Here is a 19,659-nt window from a genome sequence, read left to right on the forward strand (position 1 = left end):
AGTCTAGAGTTCGATCCTGATGGGGCACAAGAATTGACTCAGCCTTCTATCTTTCCGAGGTCAGTCAAATAAGGACCCAGACTGTTGGGGGCAATACACTGACTCTGTAAACCTCCTAGAGAGGGCTGTAAAGCACTAATGGGCACTATATAATCCTAAATGGTCTTGCTATTGCTATTCTCAGCAATGGCAAAATAATAATAATAATAATAATAATAATAATAATAATAATAATAATAATAATAATAATAATAATAGAATTCTGGGAGTTCTAGTCCAAACATCTGGAGAGAATTCAGTTTGGGAAAGGCTGCACAGTTGAACTTGGTCTTTTGAACCCTGTTATTATATTCGTATTATCCAAGTTCAGAAACGGAAATGTTCTTAACTCTAACTATAATCTGTCGTAACAAGTTAGCAACTCAAAAGCATCCCTTTTACAGGTTTCCAAATCTGTTAAAAATATTGCTTTTTCCATACGTTCTCTACAATATTCGATCTCAGAAACTATGACTGTTCCAAAGATAAGGTAAGGTAAAGGTAAAGGTTCCCCCGCACATGCGTGCTAGTTGTTTCCGACTCTAGGGGCTGGTGCTCATCTCCGTTTCAAAGCCGAAGAGCCAGCACTTGTCCGAGGATGTCTCCATGGTCATGTGGCCAGCATGACTAGACGCCAAAGGCGCACGGAACGCTGTTAACTTCTCACCAGAGTGGTCCCTATTTTTCTACTTGCATTTTTACGTGCTTTCGAACTGCTAGGTTGGCAGAAGCTGGGACGAGTAACAGGAGCTCACTCTGTTACGCGGCACTCAGGATTCGACCTGCCAAACTGCCGACCTTCTGATCGACAAGCTCAGCGTCCTAACCCACTGAGCCACCGCGTCCCTATTCCAAAGATATAATGTGGCTATTTGATTTGACTTAGCTTTTTGGACAGTTAGCAGACCAAAGTACATCATTTAGGATAATGTGCAAACTCATCTAATTGGGGCTTATTCAACTAGCCACAACTAAGCAAATCGCAACTAAAGATGCACGAATTTAGCAATAGGCTTAAGTGCTCCTGAGAAAGTAAGCTTTTAAATATCTGCGACATCAGATGTTAATGGTGCATAATTTGGGACCTTCCCTTTCTCTGCAAATGAATGAAAGGGAAAAATGGGAATTCACTATCCTCTGCAAGAATTAATTTGCAAAAAATAGGAATAATCTGTCATTTTGGGGGGAACCTCATCGGTTACTTTTTCCAATCTCAGTTAAAGCCCCCCAAAAGCAAACATCCGAACTGGCAAGGAACAATTCAGGTTTCATCCTAACTGGAATCGAATTTGTTTTAGAGAACAGCGATTTCCCAGTTTTCTCAGTAAAATTGTTTTTCCTTCGGCTCCAGCTGCACCACGATTAAACTATGGCTTTTATGAAAGAATAATTAAAATCAAAGTGTTAGCTCCAGGCTGCTGATGGTTGATAAAATTAGGCAGCAACTCGTGGTATATTTCCCGACATTCCCTGATTTTTATTCATGCATCAACTCATTTGGAGTCATCATTTGCCTTAATTAAAATAAAATTATGGCAATAATATAATCGCAGTAGAAGAGACAACAGATTCAAGGAGAGCTGTACGCACTTGCAGAATTTCAGTGTATTTCCAGTGCCACACAGGTAGTCCTCAACTTACAGCAGTTCATTTAGTGACCACTCAAAGTTATAACAGAACTGAAAAAAGTGACTTAGGATCATTTTTCACACTTTTGACCGTTGCAGTCCCCCCATGGTCACATCAAAATCCAGATGTTTGGCAAATGACGCATATTTATGACAAGTGCAGTATCCCCGGGTTACGGGATCGCCTTTTGTGACCTTCTGAACAAGAAAAGTCAATGGGGAAAGCCAGATTCACTTAACCACCGTGTTACTAATTTAACGACTGCAGCGATTCACTTAACAACGGTGGCGAGAAAGGTCATAAAATGGGGGAAAATTCACTTAAGAAAGGTCTCACTTAGCAACAGAAATGTCGGGCTCGATTGTGGTTGTACGTCAGGGACTACCTGTACTATGTTGTATACGGTGCAATTCTAAATAAAAGATATTCTTCAAAAACAAACAAAAGGGAGGGTTTTTTGGGGGAGGGGAACCGTGCAGCAATGGGACCTAGTTTCTTCAAAGAAAGTTTCATCATAAACTCCACACAAGTGGTTTGAATTTTTGGAATTTGCACTGGATTAATTGGGAATTATTTGCGATCACGGCAGCTGCCAAAGGAAGTTGGAGCTGGCCGTGAAGTATTACCATGCCCCAGCCAAGCTGGGGGAGATTAATATGGTGTATATTTAGAAGATCCCAAATGAGATATTATGCATTGAGGGTATATGGATCAATCATTTCCCCAGCCTCCTTCTGCTGAAAGTTACTGCGAAGATGAAGTAAAGGGAGAAATACGGGCTCCATCATGACTTTTGGAGATGCGGTTGCCGAAGTAAGAGCTGTGGACCTTTTATCCTTCCGATCCTCGGCTAGAGATAACCAAGAACTCCCCGTTTCTACTTTCTCCTGATTGGAAAATGAATCATATGGCTGGAAGGGATCTTGGAGGTCTTCTAGTCCAACCTGCTCAAGGCAGGGGCTTCATACCAGCCAAATGGTTGTCGAGTCTATTTTGGAAAACCTCCAACCCCAGGTAGCAAGCTGTTCCATTGATCCACTGCTCTTACTGTCAGAACATTTCTCCTTTCTTCTAAGATGGATCTCTCTTTAACAAGTTTTCACCCATTATTTCTTGACCTGCTCTCTGGGGGCCTAGAGAATAAGTCAATCCCCTCACAAAAAAGATGTTAAGAGTTTGGGGAAAAAAATTCAGAGAAGAGCAAGTAAGATGATCCAAGGCCTGGAGACTAAAACATGTGCAGAACGGCCGTGGGACTTGAGTTTGGCTAGTCCAGGGGTAGGCAACCTTGGCTCTTTTAGGACTCGTGGACTTCAACTCCCAGAATCCCTGAGCCACCTGGCTCAGGAATTCTGGGAGTTGAAGTCCACGAGTCCTAAAAGAGCCAAGGTTGCCTACCCCTGGGCTAGTCTAAAGAAAAGAAGAAATAGGGGAGACGTGATAGCAGTGTTCCAGTATCTGAGGGGCTGCCACAAAGATGAGGGGGTCACATTATTCACCAAAGCACCAGAGGAAAGGAGGAGAAAAGAATGGTTGGAAACTGATCAAAGAGAGAAGCAACCTGGAATTAAAGAGAAACTTCCTGACACTGAGGACAATCAACCAGTGGAACAGCTTGCCTCCAGAAATCATGGGTGCTCCATCACTGGATGTTTTTAAGAAAAGACTGGACAGTCACTAATCTGAAATGGCATAGGTTCTCCTGCTTGAGCAGGGGGCTGGACTAGATGGCCTCTGAGGTCCATTCCATTCCATTCCATTCCATTCCATTCCATTCCATTCCATTCCATTCTATTCTATTCTATTCTATTCTATTCTATTCTATTCTATTCTATTCTATTCTATTCTATTCTATTCTATTCTATTCTATTCAACACAGCTATCATGTCACCCCCTAATCTTTCTCTTTGAAAGGCTAGGCTAGATATACCTAGCTGCCTCAACTGTTCATCATCATCTTGGATGAAAAGCGAAAGGTCTTCCTCCAGGAAAAAAAAAACCCAGTCCAGGTGGCTTTTGAAAAAAGAACCCTTGAGTCAAATCTGGGAGCTGAAGTCTATACATCTTAAAGTTGCCAGGTTTGAAGAGTCCTGGTATAGCTTATGGCAGGGCTTTTCAACCTGTTCACCCATTGTACCACTTTTTGGATATGGCAACATCCGAGTACCACCAGTCACCTAGGAAGGTGTCAAAAACTGGATGACCCCCCCCCCCAAAAAAGGCAAAAAGTGATGAAGTCCAGGTAGTCCTCGACTTACAACAGTTCGCTTAGTGACTGTTACAATAGCACTGAAAGAAGTGCCCCCCAAGCCACAGCCGAGCAAGACACCTGCCTGCCCGCCCAGCGGCGCTGTTCCTCCTGTCCGAGGTTTTCATCGTTGTGAGCATTTCTGTTGAGGATTGGTAGCGGGGGTGGGGTGGGGGTTTGGTTTTTATTCCCCCCCCTCCTCTGCTGGGTGGTTGCAGCAGGATTTGGTCACTTCACATGACCCTGGGACACTGTGACCGTCATAAATATGAATCAGTTGCCAAGCATCTGAATTTAAATCACAAGACCCTGGAGATGCTGCAACATTCCAGCTGATCGGCGCTTCTTCTGGGCTCAGCGGACGTGCCGGAATCAGCGCCGAGCTCCAGCTGGATCCTGGCGCTGATCCTGGGGCTTCTGCTGAGCCCTGACAGCCCTGCAGCTCCAGCCGTCTCTCGCTCAGGCTTGTGCGGTGCTGCCATTCCCCTCCCCCGCAAACAACTTTTCTAGGATGGTCGCGTACCACCTGCCAGGTGCCAATGTACCACAGGCAATACCTGTACCACTGGTTGAAAAGCCCTGGCTTATGGGTCTCCCGAATTCTTCTCCATTACACAGACCAAGGTCTAGGTCTGCAAACTGGTGACGTTCTGCAAATCCGAGGGAATGCAATCCACGTCTATTACGTTCAAATAAGGTTACCCAAAGACTCAGACCCAGATGACTGACTGAAATGGGAAAACAAAATACAGAAGCTAGAATAGTACGAGGTGAACCGATAAAGGAGAATGTTTGTAGCTCAGGGTAGAAATGAGAGGCTCTTTGTTGCTCTCTGAACTTGGCTGTTTTCTTGCAGACGTTTCAGTACCCAAACTCGGTAACATCGTCAGGAGCACTCAGAGAGTACCAAGGATCGTCCATACAATACTAAATTGGTGTCAGATGAGGCAAGGGTCCCCAACCCCTGGTCCGTGGACCGGTACTGGGCTGCGGCATGCCAGCAACTGGCCTGCACAAACAAGCAAAGCCCCATCCGCAGGGATGCAAGCAACACACAAAAACGCGCCCCCTCCAGTCCGTGGGAAAAACTCTCTCCACGGAACCGGTCCCCGGTGCCCAAAAGGTTGGGGGCCTCTGCCTTAGAGTATCAACTATTACGAATGTCAGAAGGACAAACTTTTTAAATTCACAATAGAGTTATCACATGAACTCTATTGCGTCCAAATGAAATTAGATCACTATATATGTATATATATATATATATATATATATATATATATATATATATATATATATATATATATATGTGTGTGTGTGTGTGTGTGTGTGTGTGTGTGTGTGTGTGTGTGTGTGTGTATATGTGTAGATCTTTGGTCATTCGGGTTTTTTCCCCACGTAGAATTGGAGGTATCAGGGCAACGTTTTGACGAAATCTCATCCGTCAACCTCAGGCTGGTGACTTCTGGGAGAAGAAGAACGAAGCTGAAGTCACCAGCCTGAGGATGACGGATGAGATTTCGTCGAAACGTTGCCCTGATACCTCCAATTCTACGTGGGGAAAAACCCGAATGACCAAAGATCTACATACAAACACCCGCGAAAACCAAGCAGCTTTGTAGGTGCTTTATATTGGGAAATTAGTTACATAAAAGCAAATGTGTCATGCTTTAGGTACAGGGGATTGCTTACATGAAAAGAGCATGGTGAGGGGAGGGGGGGAAAGGAGCTGTGGTGGAGCCTGGGCTGTTATGCATGAGTCATTATCTAGGAATTACTTTTCTGTACCTTTTGGTTCCTAGTACCAAGACCAGATCTCTTTGTTCTGGAAAGGTATGAAAGGTGGAAGACATCTTTCCTGGTTGTTGCCTTCATCTCTCTACCAGCCACGAAGAGAGATGTGGCCAACCAACTCTATTTTGATCAAAGTAAAAGTTGTTTGCTTGCTGAAACCTCGGCTCAGGAGTTTCTTTTGGCTCTTTTAAATTCCTGAGTAATGCTGGGGCAATTGTGAGGCTAAGTGTAAAGCCTTAAAATACCTCTCTGTAGTGTTTTAAAAGATCCTGAAGCTAAAACTCAAATACTTTGGCCACCTAATGAGAAGGAAGGACTCACTGGAGAAGAGCCTCATGCTGGGAAAGGTTGAGGGCAAGAGAAGAAGGGGACAACAGAGAATGAGGTGGCTGGACAGAGTCACTGAAGCAGTAGGCGTGAGCTTAAATGGACTCCAGAAGATGGTAGAGGACAGGAAGGCCTGGAGCAACGTTGTCCATGGAGTCGCGATGGGTCGGACACGACTTCGCAACTAACAACAACAAGTGTTTTAAAACAAGGGTCCCCAATCCCTGGCCTGTAGACCGGCACCGCGCAAACGAGCAAAGCCCCATTTGCGGGAGGCAGGCAATACATAAAACCACGCCCCCTCCAGTCCGCGGAAAAACCTCTCTCCACGGAACAGGTCCCTGGTGCCCAAAAGGTTGGGGACCTCTAGGATAAGGGACAATAGAAGTCAAGAGGAGTTGGACTTAGGTCGTTGGTGGGAATGTAACAAGTCCAGGCTGATGACATGCTTCACTCCGTCCTTCTAGCTCTTCCTGCTCGTCTCCTACAATCATATGCGGTTTGGAGCAATTTGGGTGATGCTGCACTCAAAGTTAGACTAACTGTCATCCCTTCCCAAGAATTATGGTGTCAAGTTTCCGACGTATGGGCTTTTCAAGTGACTCTGAGGCATTGTTTACCTTAAAAGTCCTTTATTAGCCTAATACACCGGCAAATGCTTGCTCGAAAGAAGCTGGAATCTGAAATCTCCACCCCTTGCACCATATATTAAAACATAATTCCTCCACCTTTCTAATTTTGTCATTAATCATATTCTCCAATTAATTTAAAGAATCAGTTCCCCTTCCGTTAGAAGACCCGCCAAAACCTGATCTTCTTAGTGAGAGAAATAGCCTTGAAAGTGCATTCCTACTCATTCCCCCTCCTAACCTTAAACTAAAGCAATACACTAGTCCACAGGTCTGCAACCCGCGGCTCTGGAGCCGCATGCGGCTCTTTCAGCCGTCTCCTGCGGCTCCCCGTCCTCTGCCATGTGCAGTCCAAAAAAAAAAAAAGTGGGACTAAAAAAGTTCAACCAATCAATTCAAATATGCAGGGTAGGTGCATATCTCGCCTTGGCTCCACTCTTCAGTCAAACCCTGTTCTGCGCATGTACGCATGTACGCGCATGCGGACACATTTTTTGCGGCTCCCAGTTTTTCCTTTTGTGAGGGAACCGGTTCTGAGTGGCTCTTTCACTGTTTCAGGTTGCTGACCCTTGCACTAGTCTTAAAGCAATACACAACTTTAACCTATGAAACGGCTACTTCTTCATCTCTTGTCAAGCAACAACATTAGATGTTAGCAGCGATGACATATGGTTTCAGTCGAATAGGTTCCTTATCGCCCCTCTTCCCGTTCAGTTCTTCACCCAAGGTGCAATTTTGCAATGGATGATGTTACCTAGCTGGACGATGAAACGTCTGTGAGGAAAAAACCAAGCTCAGAGATCATTAAGGATCCCCTCAATAAGGGGTACCTGATACCAAGCCGAGAGTGAGAATTGTAAATCCAATAAGAACCAAGGGAAATTTTTCACTGCCTGGGATGGGAGCTTCTATAACAGTGACGGCAAACCTTTTGGAGACCGAGTGCCCAGACTGCAACCCAAAACCCACTTATGTATCGCCGGGTGCCGGGTGGGCGTGGCCCTTTGGGTGGGCGTGGCCCATTGGGTGGGCGTGGCCCATTGGGTGGGCGTGGCTGCGGTGGTAACGGCAGACTGGGTGGGCCTAAAAAGTTCAATCAATCAATTCCAACTTTGTGAGATCTTTTTTTTCCTACGAGAAGTTGAAATTGATTGATTGAACTTTTTTTTTTGTACACGGTGGCGGAAAGCGAAAAGGTTTTATAAAATCCAGCTAAAGGCTTACTAGGACTGGGGCGATGGCGTGCGTGCCCACAGAGGAGGGGGCTCTGCGTGCCACCTGTGGCACGCGTGCTATAGGTTCGCCACCACGGTTCTATAATCTTCATATCATCGTATGGAGGGGGGGGGAAAGAGCCTCTTTTTTTTTTTTTTACAGAGTCAGTGAATTTGGTCAGATATTTCTAGCCGCTCTTTGCTCCTGCATCTCATCTATATTCAGATTGGCTTCCTTGATCGCTAACCTCTCTCCCTATCCTCCCCCCTCCCACCCCAAAAAATGGATTATGCAATATAAAAGCCAAACAAAACGTACAACCCTGTGACTGGCCGGCAATGGAGCTAAATATCTAAAAATTGCATTACAGCACGCAGTCAAAATATTGAGCAACGAAATTGTGGATCTTCGACGTGAGGATGGGTAAAGAAGCAATCGTTCAGAAATACAAGCAAAATATAGCAGGGATAATAAGCAGACGTGCCCCATTCAAAAGCCCTCACATTTGCCTCTAAGTGGTGTGTGTTAGGACTGCACTGCAACATTGCATACAGGGTTTAGTTCCGCCTGATGCAATTTCCTGAAACGAAGAGCGATTGGAAGTGTGATTGCGCCACCTTCACAACAGTCCGATACACAGAATTCTGCACGTTATTGGTTGATAACATTGCCATTCAAAATGGTGTTAAGATTTTTCAGTCGTGAGCTTATGTTACTCTCTCTTTTCTTTTCCTTGTTTTTTTTTTAAACACACAGAGACACATAACTGCAGCAAACAGGAAGGACGGATTGAGATTAGGCACTTCACAATTCGGAAATGTTCTTTTTTTTTTCTCTATTCGTTCATCCACTTGAAGATTTTCTGCTCTTTCCTGTGTCTTAGGAAAGAACCCTTAAGCAATATTTTTTTTAAAAAAATTAATTTTAAAAAAGGGAAAATGCAAAGAACTGAATTTCTGGCTTTCCGCCTTCGCACTATGAACTCCAGTTGATCTCCACAAATTATTCAGATGTGGACATTTTAAAATTGGGCTTCCATCATCAACCAAAATGCTGGATTGGACAAGACCTTCCAATCAGCCAAGCTAGCTGCGATTTCTGCTTATGGAAACCAATTAGCTTTTGTTTTTGGGTGGTTGTTGTTTTTTTTTTTAAAAAAAAAACAACTATAGCTAAATTAATTTATTTCGTTATTTTTTAAAAAAATATGCAAACACAAACATGCCACCTTATTTGACTGTAACTGGCAGAAGGAATCGGGAGGATGTGAAAAACAAAATACATAATTTATGGATCGTCCGTTCCAATTTGCTGCATAGTCTCATCCTTTTTTTTGTTTAAGTATCATTTAGTCCAGAGGCATTTGTAGAACCATTCCCCATTTTTTCTCCCCAGCGCACAAAAGTTTCTCGCCAAAAAGCTTCACGTGGTTTCACATTTTTTTTCATTTACAGGTCACAAACTCATTGGCATAGCATCAAGACAGCTGCAAAAGAGTCGAGGTTTTTAGGATGAGTCTTTCCGAGAAATGAAATAAAAATTAAAAATTTTTTAAAAAGAGAAAGAAAAACCAACAGCCACGAAGGCAACCCAGGCTGACTTTCTAGCTTGTCGATCTAACCGCTGGCACGTGCTGCCTTTTTAGTTTTGTATTTTGCAAAACGGAGCGACACGAAAAAGAACCACGCTGAAGAAAGAGCACTACAATTGAAGCAGGTTCCCACAAGTGTGGTGTCTGAGCATTATTTTTTTTTAGACACGCTAAAAGAAGGCATGGATTCTTCTTCCTTTCCAGCAGGTAGAAGTGAACCAAACCCCCCCCCAAAAAAAAAACCCCCTGGAATACAAGAGTCGGTTTTGTTTGACTCAATGCCTGGATTTCTTGCACTCATGAAATTTTCCCTATTGGATCACAGCTATTCCCTGCTCCAGTTGGGACACACCTACCAAGGGAAGTCATATCTGCAAAGAGAGAAAGAAGTCACTCGGGCCAGACCCATCACAGCAGCCAAACGCGCTCAAACGAAACCAAATGAAGATGCCTTTCCATTCGTTACAGGTAAGATAAACACAAACAATTGACCTGTGTTTCCCAACCTCGCCAACTTGGAGGAAGCTGGTTGGGGAATTCTGGGAGCTGAAGTCCACCCATCTTCCAAGTTGTTGAGGTTGAGGAACACTGCACTAGATGCTTGGGTGGGCAAACACAGGTCTGGGAATCTGGGTTGCCCAGCGCTCTCTGACAACCAACCATTGCTTGTTCTATGCCAGGGGTCTTCAAACTTGGCCCTTTTAGGACTTTTAGGACAAAGCAGGTGTTTGAAAGCAGTAGATGGCCCGCCAAGCAAGGTCAACTGATTCTAGTTTATTTATTTATTTTATTTATTTAATTTCTACTCTAATTTACAGGACTCATAGGAGTCCTTTGTCTCCCTAAGACAGGAGTCTCCAAACTTGGCAACTTTAAGACTTGCAGACTTCAACTCCCAGAATTCCTCAGCCAGAATTCTGGGAGTTGAAGTCTACAAGTCTTAACATTGCCACGTCTGGAGTCCCCGGCCTAAGATGTAGATCAAGATAGTCTAAATGCCAGTTGGACTGAACCAAGATTTCTACAAGTAGTCCTTGAGTTACAACCACTAAGCAATGCAGCTCAGTGATGTCTCACTTTCCAACTGCCTCACTTAATGATGGAAATTCCAGTCCCAAGTATGGTTGTAAGTCAAGGACATCTTACAGAGGTTGTCCTGATCAGTCTACAGGTAGTCCTTGACTTACCTGGAAGTTGAAGTCCACAAGTCCTAAAAGGGCCAAGTTTGAAGACCCCTGTTTTATGCCCTTGAAGACATGTTCAGCTCATCCCATAGCTAGTAGATTGGTCACTGCTAATTTGAGAGAAGTGAAATGGTTCTGGGGAAGAACATAGGGGAAGGGGAAGGAAGAGGAAGTCTATTGTTTTGAAGGCCATGTTGGCTATTTTTTCCCCTACTGGATCATAGAGTGATTTAATGGCCAGGATAGAAACAAAGCAGGTGTTTGAAAACAGCAGATGGCCCGCCAAGCAAGGTCAACTGATTCTAGTTGTAGTTAGCCTTTCTACTCTAATTTACAGGACTCATAGGAGTCCTTTGTCTCCCTAAGACAGGAGTCTCCAAACTTGGCAACTTTAAGACTTGCAGACTTCAACTCCCAAAATTCCTCAGCCAGAATTCTGGGAGTTGAAGTCCACAAGTCTTAACATTGCCAAGTCTGGAGTCCCCAGCCTAAGATGTAGATCAAGATAGTCTAAATGCCAGTTGGACTGAACCAAGATTTCTACAAGTAGTCCTTGAGTTACAACCACTAAGCAATGCAGCTCAGTGATGTCTCACTTTCCAACTGCCTCACTTAATGATGGAAATTCCAGTCCCAAGTATGGTTGTAAGTCAAGGACATCTTACAGAGGTTGTCCTGATCGGTCTACAGGTAGTCCTTGACTTACGACCACAACTGAGCTCCAAAATTCCTATTGCTAAGCGAGACAGCTATTGAGTGAGTTTTGCCCCGTTTTATGACTTTTCTTGCCACAGCTGTTAAGTGAATCACTGTCACTGTTAAGCGAAAATTACAGTTGTTAACAAATCTGGCTTCCCCAGATGGTCAGAAGGTCTCAAAAGGTGATCACATGACTCTAGGATACTGCATCTGTCGTAAAGCATTTGAATTTTGATCACGTGACCATGGGGATGCTGCAACAGTCGTAAGTATAAAAAACAGTCATAGGTCTTTTTTTTCAGGGCTGTTGTAAATTGGAACAGTCATTAAATGTATAGTTGTAAGCAGTGGTGGGATTCAAATACCTGAACAACCGGTTCTCTACGTGGATGCAGGTCTAGAACGGACTTCCGGAAGTGGCATCCACGTGTTTCTGGCGGGCCGTTCTAGGCCTGGGAGGTCTCCTCCAGGCCTCCAAAGCTGGCAATCAACTTCCGGAAGTGGCATCCACGCACTTCCAGCAGGCTGTTCTGGACCTCCAAGGCCTCCTCCACTCTCCCAGGCCTAGGACAGACTTCCAGAAGTGACATCCACGCACTACCAGCAGGGCGTTTTGGGCCTCCAAGCCTTCCTCAAGGCCTTTGAGGCCTAGAACGGACTTCCGGAAGTGACATCCACACACTTCTGGCTGGCCGTTCTAGGCCTGGAAGGCTTCCTCCAGGCCTCCAAGACCTAGAACGGACTTCTGGAAGCAGCGTGCATTCAGCTGGTTCTCCGAACTCAACAAAATTTAGCTTACCAGTTCTACCGAATCGGTGCAAACTGGCTGAATCCCACCACTGGTTGTAAGTTAAGGACTACTTGTACCCATCTGAAGGAAAGAGGCTAACCTGGGGCAGAGTATGGTGGAACTGATAACAGAAACTCTTGCAAAGGCTCCTATATACCATTTATCATCTTCTACTTGAGGGAACTAATTATATGGCTGGTCATGACACTTCTGTGATACAATAGAATAGAATAGATTAACAGAGTTGGAAGGGACCTTGGAGGCCTTCTAGTCCAACCCCCTGCTTAGGCAGGAAACCCTGTATCATTTCAGACAAATGGTTGTCCAATCTCTTCTGGAGGCCGGTTGCTCCACTGATTAATCGTTCTCACTGTCGGGAAATTTGAAAAAAATGGCTGAAGTGTATAGCTTTCAAGGGAAAAGTAGCAGGAGATTTAAAAACTTTTCTCCCCTATTGTTCCTTCTCTGCAACGGGCATGTCCTCGAGGCACCCCTGACCCATTTTGAGCCGAGACAAAGCAACATTTAGCAAGTGATGTAGGAATAAAACCCTTCTCATCTGCCACTGTCTCTGATCGCTCTTTGGGTTGCACAGAAAGGATAATCCAGGTTCCCAGGTGATCTGTGTTTGCCTCCAGCTATCTAGCCTCATCCTGGAACGTGAAACATTTGTTTGCAAACATCTGCTAAACCAGAAGTGGCAAACTCATTAAAGAGCCATGATTAGCTGGGGCTTTGTGCTGTGGGTTTAAAGCCCAGGGTGTTATCCAAAACAGACAAGCATCTGATGCCCTTGTTTAGGGAAAGCAGACACAGGTCAATACATTTGGCACTGATTTTTTCTCTTCTTGTCTTTGACGAATCAATACGATACATATTCTGGGATGGTTCACACCACGAGAGATTTGTTGCAAGCCATAAAAGCGTTCTTGGAATCACAATGACACCGACAGAAGAGAACCTTTGTAGCTCAGGGTTGAATGGTGGGGTGCTTTGTGCTCCCTACGTTTGGTTGTTTTCTTGCAGACGCTTCGTTATCCAACTAGGCGATATCATCAGCGTTAACCCCACTTCTAGTTGGGCAATGAAATATCTCCTAGAAAACAACCAAGCTCAGAGAGTACTAAGGAATCCATAAAAATGACGTCCATCTAATTCCATCTTGCAATATTTGCGCTGACTCTCCATCAGTTCGGGAGTCACTCAAATATATTTTTTTTTCTCTTCAGAATTATAACACGGTGAGATTATTCAGATCCCGAGGCCTACCCTTTATATATAACTTCTAGACCCGGTGCTTTCCAACCTTAGCAACTTTAAAATGACTGGACTGCAACTCCCAAATATCCCCAGCCATCTATGCCAGAATTCCCCAGTCTCAACCATCCATGGCTGGCTGTGGAATTCTGGGAATTGAAGTCCAGACGTCTTAAAAGTTGCTAATGTTGAGAAATACTATTGTAAAGGTATGATTTTGTTGCAGCAGGTATTTTTTTTTAAAAAACATTCAAGCAGACGTATTCATTCGGTTGAAATCTTTTCCAATGCATCTGGAATAGGAATAGGAATATCCACCATTGCATCCTGCCAGTCTGCAGATTACCACATTATTAGTCTGCTTCGATTTTCATCCCCCCCCCCACATTTTGCCTGGAGATTCGGCTGGATGCAGCGACAAAACGTAAAGCAGTTTGGGAAAGGCTGTGGATTTACACTCCTTGTCATGAGCATTTCACTGTCTCAAATACCCCTCAAAGTTTGGAAAGCGAATATGGCAGCAGGGTGGACTTGCCTTAATTGTGCCCCGCGTCCAAAGAAAGGGATAACCATGTTGGGAGAAGAGAATATTTGCAGCTCAGGGTTGAGCTGTAGGATCCTTGATACTCTCTGAGATTGGCTGTCTTGCAGAGACGCTTCATGACCCAACTAGGTAACATCATCAGTGTGTCAGTCTGCAAGAAAACAGCCAGGCCTGGAGGAGCAGCAAGGACCCCAAAGCCATTTCAATATTTTCAGTAGAAATACCAAAGACTCTTGGTAGCGCTCTGTCCCATTTAAGTTTATATGGAGCATAGTCTGTTTTATCTCCAGGGCATGTCAATTATCCAATATATCTTCACCAGACTCATGTCCCTTAAAATTAGCGCAGAAGAAAAGAACATGCACAATTTGAGGGGGTGGGGGTGGAGGAAAGAGGTGACCTAATCCCTACAGGTAGTCCTCAACTTACGACCACAATTGGGACCAGAATTGTTAAGCAAAGTGGTTGTTAAATGAGTGGTGTCCGATTTTACCACCTTGTGGCCACAGTTGTTAAGCGAATCACTGGAGGAAGGTGAATCAGACGGTCGTTAAGCAAATCCAGCTTCTCTTGTTGACTTCGCTTGTAGGAAGCCGGCTGGGAAGATGGCAGAGGGTGATCATGTGACCTCCAGGATGCTGCAAGCATCATAAATACATGCCAGTTGCCAAGAACACCTGAATGTTGATCACATTAACTGTGGGGATACTATGGTCGTTGTAAGTGTGAGGACTGGGCGTCTGTCCTGTTAGGCATATGGTGATAGCCTACAATGTTGGGTTGAAAATATTAAACCATGATGTTGTGACTTTAAGATGTTAATTGGCCAATGGGTGTGTAAGTGTTCTCATGGCCATAAGAGGGAGCTAGGAATGTAGCTTCTCTCTCTCTGAATTCACTGCTCTCTACTATTATTGTTTTTTTGCTCTGTATCTGTATAACTGTGTTTTTGACCTCTGGACTGGTAAGAAGACTTAGTATTAGGATTTGTACTTGGACTATTATTTTTATGTATGACCTGGACTGTTTATTTTTGACCGTGCATTTTTGATCTTACACCACCTCAAAGTAAAATACTTTTTGCTTTTACAACTCAGTGTACTCTTGTGGTTACTGTGCGACTCTTACTGCTCTCAGTACCCTTCCTTGTCTTTGCAACTCTTTGGTAGCACAAGGAGACCTCTGCACAACAATACCTAACACGTCCCTTTTTTCAGTGCCTTGTCAAGGTATTAATTTAATGGCTAAACAGCTTATGTAATGATGTCATGTAATATAAGGTGGATGATGCAAGGACAGGAATGACTCAGCAGGGTCTGTGTCTCTTTAATAGTAAGCAAGGTCTGTATCCCTTTAAGAGTGTGAGTATAAAAGGGAAGGCTTTTGCTGCAGTGTCTCTCTCTCTTGTCCATTTCCTGCTGTAACTGCTATGTGTTGGAGTTGGCTGTATTACCACGCTTATGTATCTTGTTCCTAGTGGATTTTGTAGATAGTGTAATATAAACCACTATTTAATATAGACCACTGTTTACTGTATTTACTCCTGAGTTATCTCAGCGCAATAAGACTGTGCATGCTCTGACACCATTGTAAGTTCAAACGGTCTCTAAACAAATGGTTGTAAATCGAGGACTACCTGTACTAGAATTTCAAACAATCAAGTTTTCTAGGTTTGCAATTATTGGTGAATATCTGTAGCTCAGGTGGAGGGGGAAGGTTCGTTCTTCGAGTTTGTGGGTTGGTTTTCCGAACGTTGCGTTACCAGGTTAGCTAACATCTTCAGCAGAGTTTAGGGGATGTCAGTGTCCCTTTTCAGTAACTCTTGTGCTGGTGAGGCCACGTCAGGTGAGACTCCCATCAGGTGAGGGTCTTGTGATTGGTCTTGATCTTGTGACTGGTCCAATCACAAGATGCTGACCTGATGGGACCCTCGCCTGATGTGACCTCACCATCACAAGACCTGCTGACCACACAAAGCCCTTATAAACGGAAGAACACAGACACGCACATCCCTTAAACTCCACTGAAGATGTTAGCTAGTCTGGTAATGAAACGTTTGGAAACCTACCCACAAGCTTGGAGAACGAACCTTCACCCTCAAGGTTTCTAGGTCCATTCAGGCCAAACAATCAGGGTTCTCCATGTCTATTTAATCCAAACAATCAGCAATTCTATTTTGGTTTTGCACTTCGGGTGAGGCCCAAGAGCATCTGGGTAAGGATCACATAATATTCCCAGGCCTCCTCTTCTAAATTTTCTAAATAGCAAACATTTCTTCCCCCCCCACCCGCTACCTCAGCAGAAGGTGAAAGGGAATTCCTTTCCCAATCTTTCCTCATGTGGGCATCGTATTCACATACAAAGACCAAGGCGCGTGAGGGATCCACAAACAGTAGCCTGGTGAGATGGGAAGTGGCACCCCACAGGTCCAGAAATGAGGGGGAAATCATACGGGTTGAGCTAGACAGAAATTCAAATTACCTACTGCTTAGTTAAGGGTGACAAGGGACAACTCAAATCTCACACAATTTCAAGGTAAGGCAGAATGCGGTGGACAGACAAACAGCAAAAGGGATCAAACATGATGTTTCTAAGTGATCAGACAGACAGAAAGAAATAAAACAGAATGAAATCCTTGCCTCTTTTTTTTGGGACAGGATGAGGCAAAAAAAAAAATACGATAAAGAGAAATAGTGGCGCAAAGGAAATTCCTCCTGGTTATTCACTCCAAATCTTAGTTATCCCTCTCTGATTCTAGTTTGGCTCACGTTTCTAACCATTTACTTACTTTTTAAGATTTAAAGAGCGCAACCTCCTTATTATCTGAAGAGACAGCCAGATGGGATCATAACTGTCTCTATCCTGTATAATGTGATTATCCAAAGGATTATACACTACTGAGGCCCTAATCCCAGCATCAAAATCATGTTCCTGGAAGCCAGCAAATCAATCAAAGGCACTCAGTAAAGATGAATATCTGACCTGGGGTAGTCATCTTCCACTAGCATGTGCTTTGGGATAGGTGAGTATCTTCCAGGCGAGATGGGGGGCAAAGAGGTCTTGTATTCTAAAGTGCCGTTGTTGCCTGGAGACAGGATGTGGTTTTCCATTGGCGGGGAATAAGCTGCAGGTTAAAGAAGACATGCAAAGATAGTTACCACTCAATTCATGCTGAGCAGGCCGAGAAGCTACAGAAAATCCTGCAATTCATCTGGTTTTGCAAATATGAATATGTGGAAAGGATTTTAGGAATTTTAGGGGATTAAGGCTTAAACCAGGGGTCCCCAACCTCCCCCCCCGGGGTGTGGCCCACTTACTACCGGGCCTTGAACCCTTCAGAACTGGGCCATGGCAATGGCGGGCGAGTGTGCCTGTGTACATCCCCACACGTGTGAGCAGTGGGCAAGCACGTGCATTCCATTTGCGTGAGTGGCACATGCGCTTGCCCGAACTAGCGCACAGCCATCCCCACCCTCCTTTGACAGTCCACAAAACCAGAAAGTTTGAGAAACTCTGGCTTAAACTATTGAATGACTAAAGGTAAAAGGTAAAGGTTCCCCCGCACATGCGTGCAAGTCGTTTCCGACTCTAGGGGCCAGTGCTCATCTCCGTTTCAAAGCCGAAGAGCAAGTGCTTGTCCGAGGACGTCTCCGTGGTCATGTGGCCGGCATGACTAGACGCCAAAGGCACATGGAACGCTGTTACTTTCCCACCGTAGTGGTCCCTATTTTTCTACTTGCATTTTTACGTGCTTTCGAACTGCTAGGTTGGCAGAAGCTGGGACGAGTAACAGGTACTCACCCTGCTACGCGGCACTTGGGATTCGACCCACCAAACTGCTGACCTTCTGATCGACAAGCTCAGCGTCCTAACCCACTGAGCCACCGCGTCCCCTTTACCATTAATACTCTTCAAAGGTTTAACCAGGGTTCAGATGCTTGGCTGTAGGACCTCTAAAGAGATGTTTGTAATGATAGAAGAGAATATTTGTAGCTCAGCATTGAACTGTGGGGTCCTTGGTGCTCTGTGGGCTTGGTTGTTTTCTTGTGGACATTTCATTACCCAAGTAGCTAACTTCATTAGTGCTGGAAGGGAGTGGGCTTTGCTTTCTGTTTATATACAAGTGGCTCGCCTCAGTGGTGGGATTCAAATACCTGAACATCTGGTTCTTTGTGTGGATGCAAGCCTGGGCCTCCGAGGCCTAGAATGGACTTCCAGAAGTGACATCCATGCACTTCCTGTGGGCTGTTCTAGGCCTGGGTGGCCTCCTCCAGTCTTCCGAGGCCTAGAACAGACTTTCGGAAGTGACATCAATGCACTTCTGGCAGGCCATTCTAGGCCTGGGAGGCCTCCACCAGGCCTAGAACGGACTTCTGGAAGTGACATCCACGCACTTCCGGTGGGTCATTCTAGGCCTGGGAGACATCCTCCAGTCCTCTGAGGCCTAGAACAGACTTTCGGAAGTGACATCAATGCACTTCCGGCAGGCCATTCTAGGCCTGGGAGGCCTCCACCAGGCCCAGAACGGACTTCTGGAAGTGACATCCACGCACTTCCGGTGGGCCATTCTAGGCCTGGGAGACGTCCTCCAGTCCTCCGAGGCCTAGAACAGACTTTCGGAAGTGACATCAATGCACTTCCGGCAGGCCATTCTAGGCCTGGGAGGCCTCCACCAGGCCTAGAACAGACTTCCAGAAGCAGCATGAGTTCAGCCAGTTCTCTGAACTGAACAAAATTTAGCTACCGGTTCTACCAAACCAGTGTGAACCGGTTGAATTCCACCACTGGCTTACCCTGTCAATTTTGGTGGGAGTGTTCTTGATGCTTTCTTTTTTTATATATAAATATTTTATTAATTTTATATTTTTATGAACAAGTGCTGAATAGACAACATGTTGACTAGGTCCATTAGTAATTCTGTGGTACATATAAGCTTCTTCAAACTAAATACAATATTACACCATCCAATACCTCCTCTCTTCTTCCAGTAATAAAACATTTTTCCACACTAAGCAAATACAATTCTTATTGTTATTAATAGATATACAGTTGAATATCAGCATTACAGTTTTCTAATAGCATCAATGAAATCAGTTTAAAATATCTTTTCTAACCAAAACATATCTTAATTGCATTTGCACTCAATATCCATTTATTCAGTCCATATCCTGTGTTTGCTTTTTTTTGGTTTTAATTTTCCATCCATATTCAAAATATCCCTCTCATTTATCGTTTGAAAACAAGTTATGTTTGGGTAACCGAAAGCTTTCCTTGTTCAAACTTTTTAGCATTTTCTTATTTCCCTTTTCATGCCAAAATATAATATTATGATTACCAGTCTTATCTATCTAGCTATAATAATATTTCTGTTTCTAGCAATCTATTCTTAACCATATTCAAACATCTAATTGATAATATAATATCCCCTCTAATAGGTCAAAGCTTCTGTTTTCTTCAGTCTTACTCTAGCTTACTTCCTTTGCCAACTAACTTTCCAAGAACATTTTTTACAATACATATCCCCAAAACCCACCCGTCCCAAACCACCCCCCTTCCCCCCCCCCACTTCCCAGGGTCATAGATATAATAATCATATTCTAACTAAAATTATCCATTATAAAATTAACCAAATTCATAATGTGCTTTAACTCCCCTTTAACATTGATACATTCAAATGATTAAAAACATAATAATAATAACTTAAACAAAAAAATAT

At 44.1% G+C, this 19,659-nt stretch overlaps 1 protein-coding gene across 1 annotated transcript in view; it reads right to left on the bottom strand.

Moving 5' to 3' along the window:
• DLG2 (discs large MAGUK scaffold protein 2) overlaps positions 1-19,659 on the bottom strand; it is a gene marked incomplete at both ends in the record, with an annotated part of 1,055,326 nt that overhangs the window by 203,445 nt on the left and 832,222 nt on the right. The window contains one exon of the mRNA XM_083362102.1: positions 16,926-17,067. Coding sequence (XP_083218228.1) covers positions 16,926-17,067 — 142 coding nt within the window. The remainder of the gene's footprint in view (positions 1-16,925; positions 17,068-19,659) is intronic.

Source organism: Vipera ursinii (genome assembly GCF_947247035.1).
Source record: "Vipera ursinii genome assembly, chromosome: 4".
Lineage (NCBI taxonomy): Eukaryota > Metazoa > Chordata > Lepidosauria > Squamata > Viperidae > Vipera > Vipera ursinii.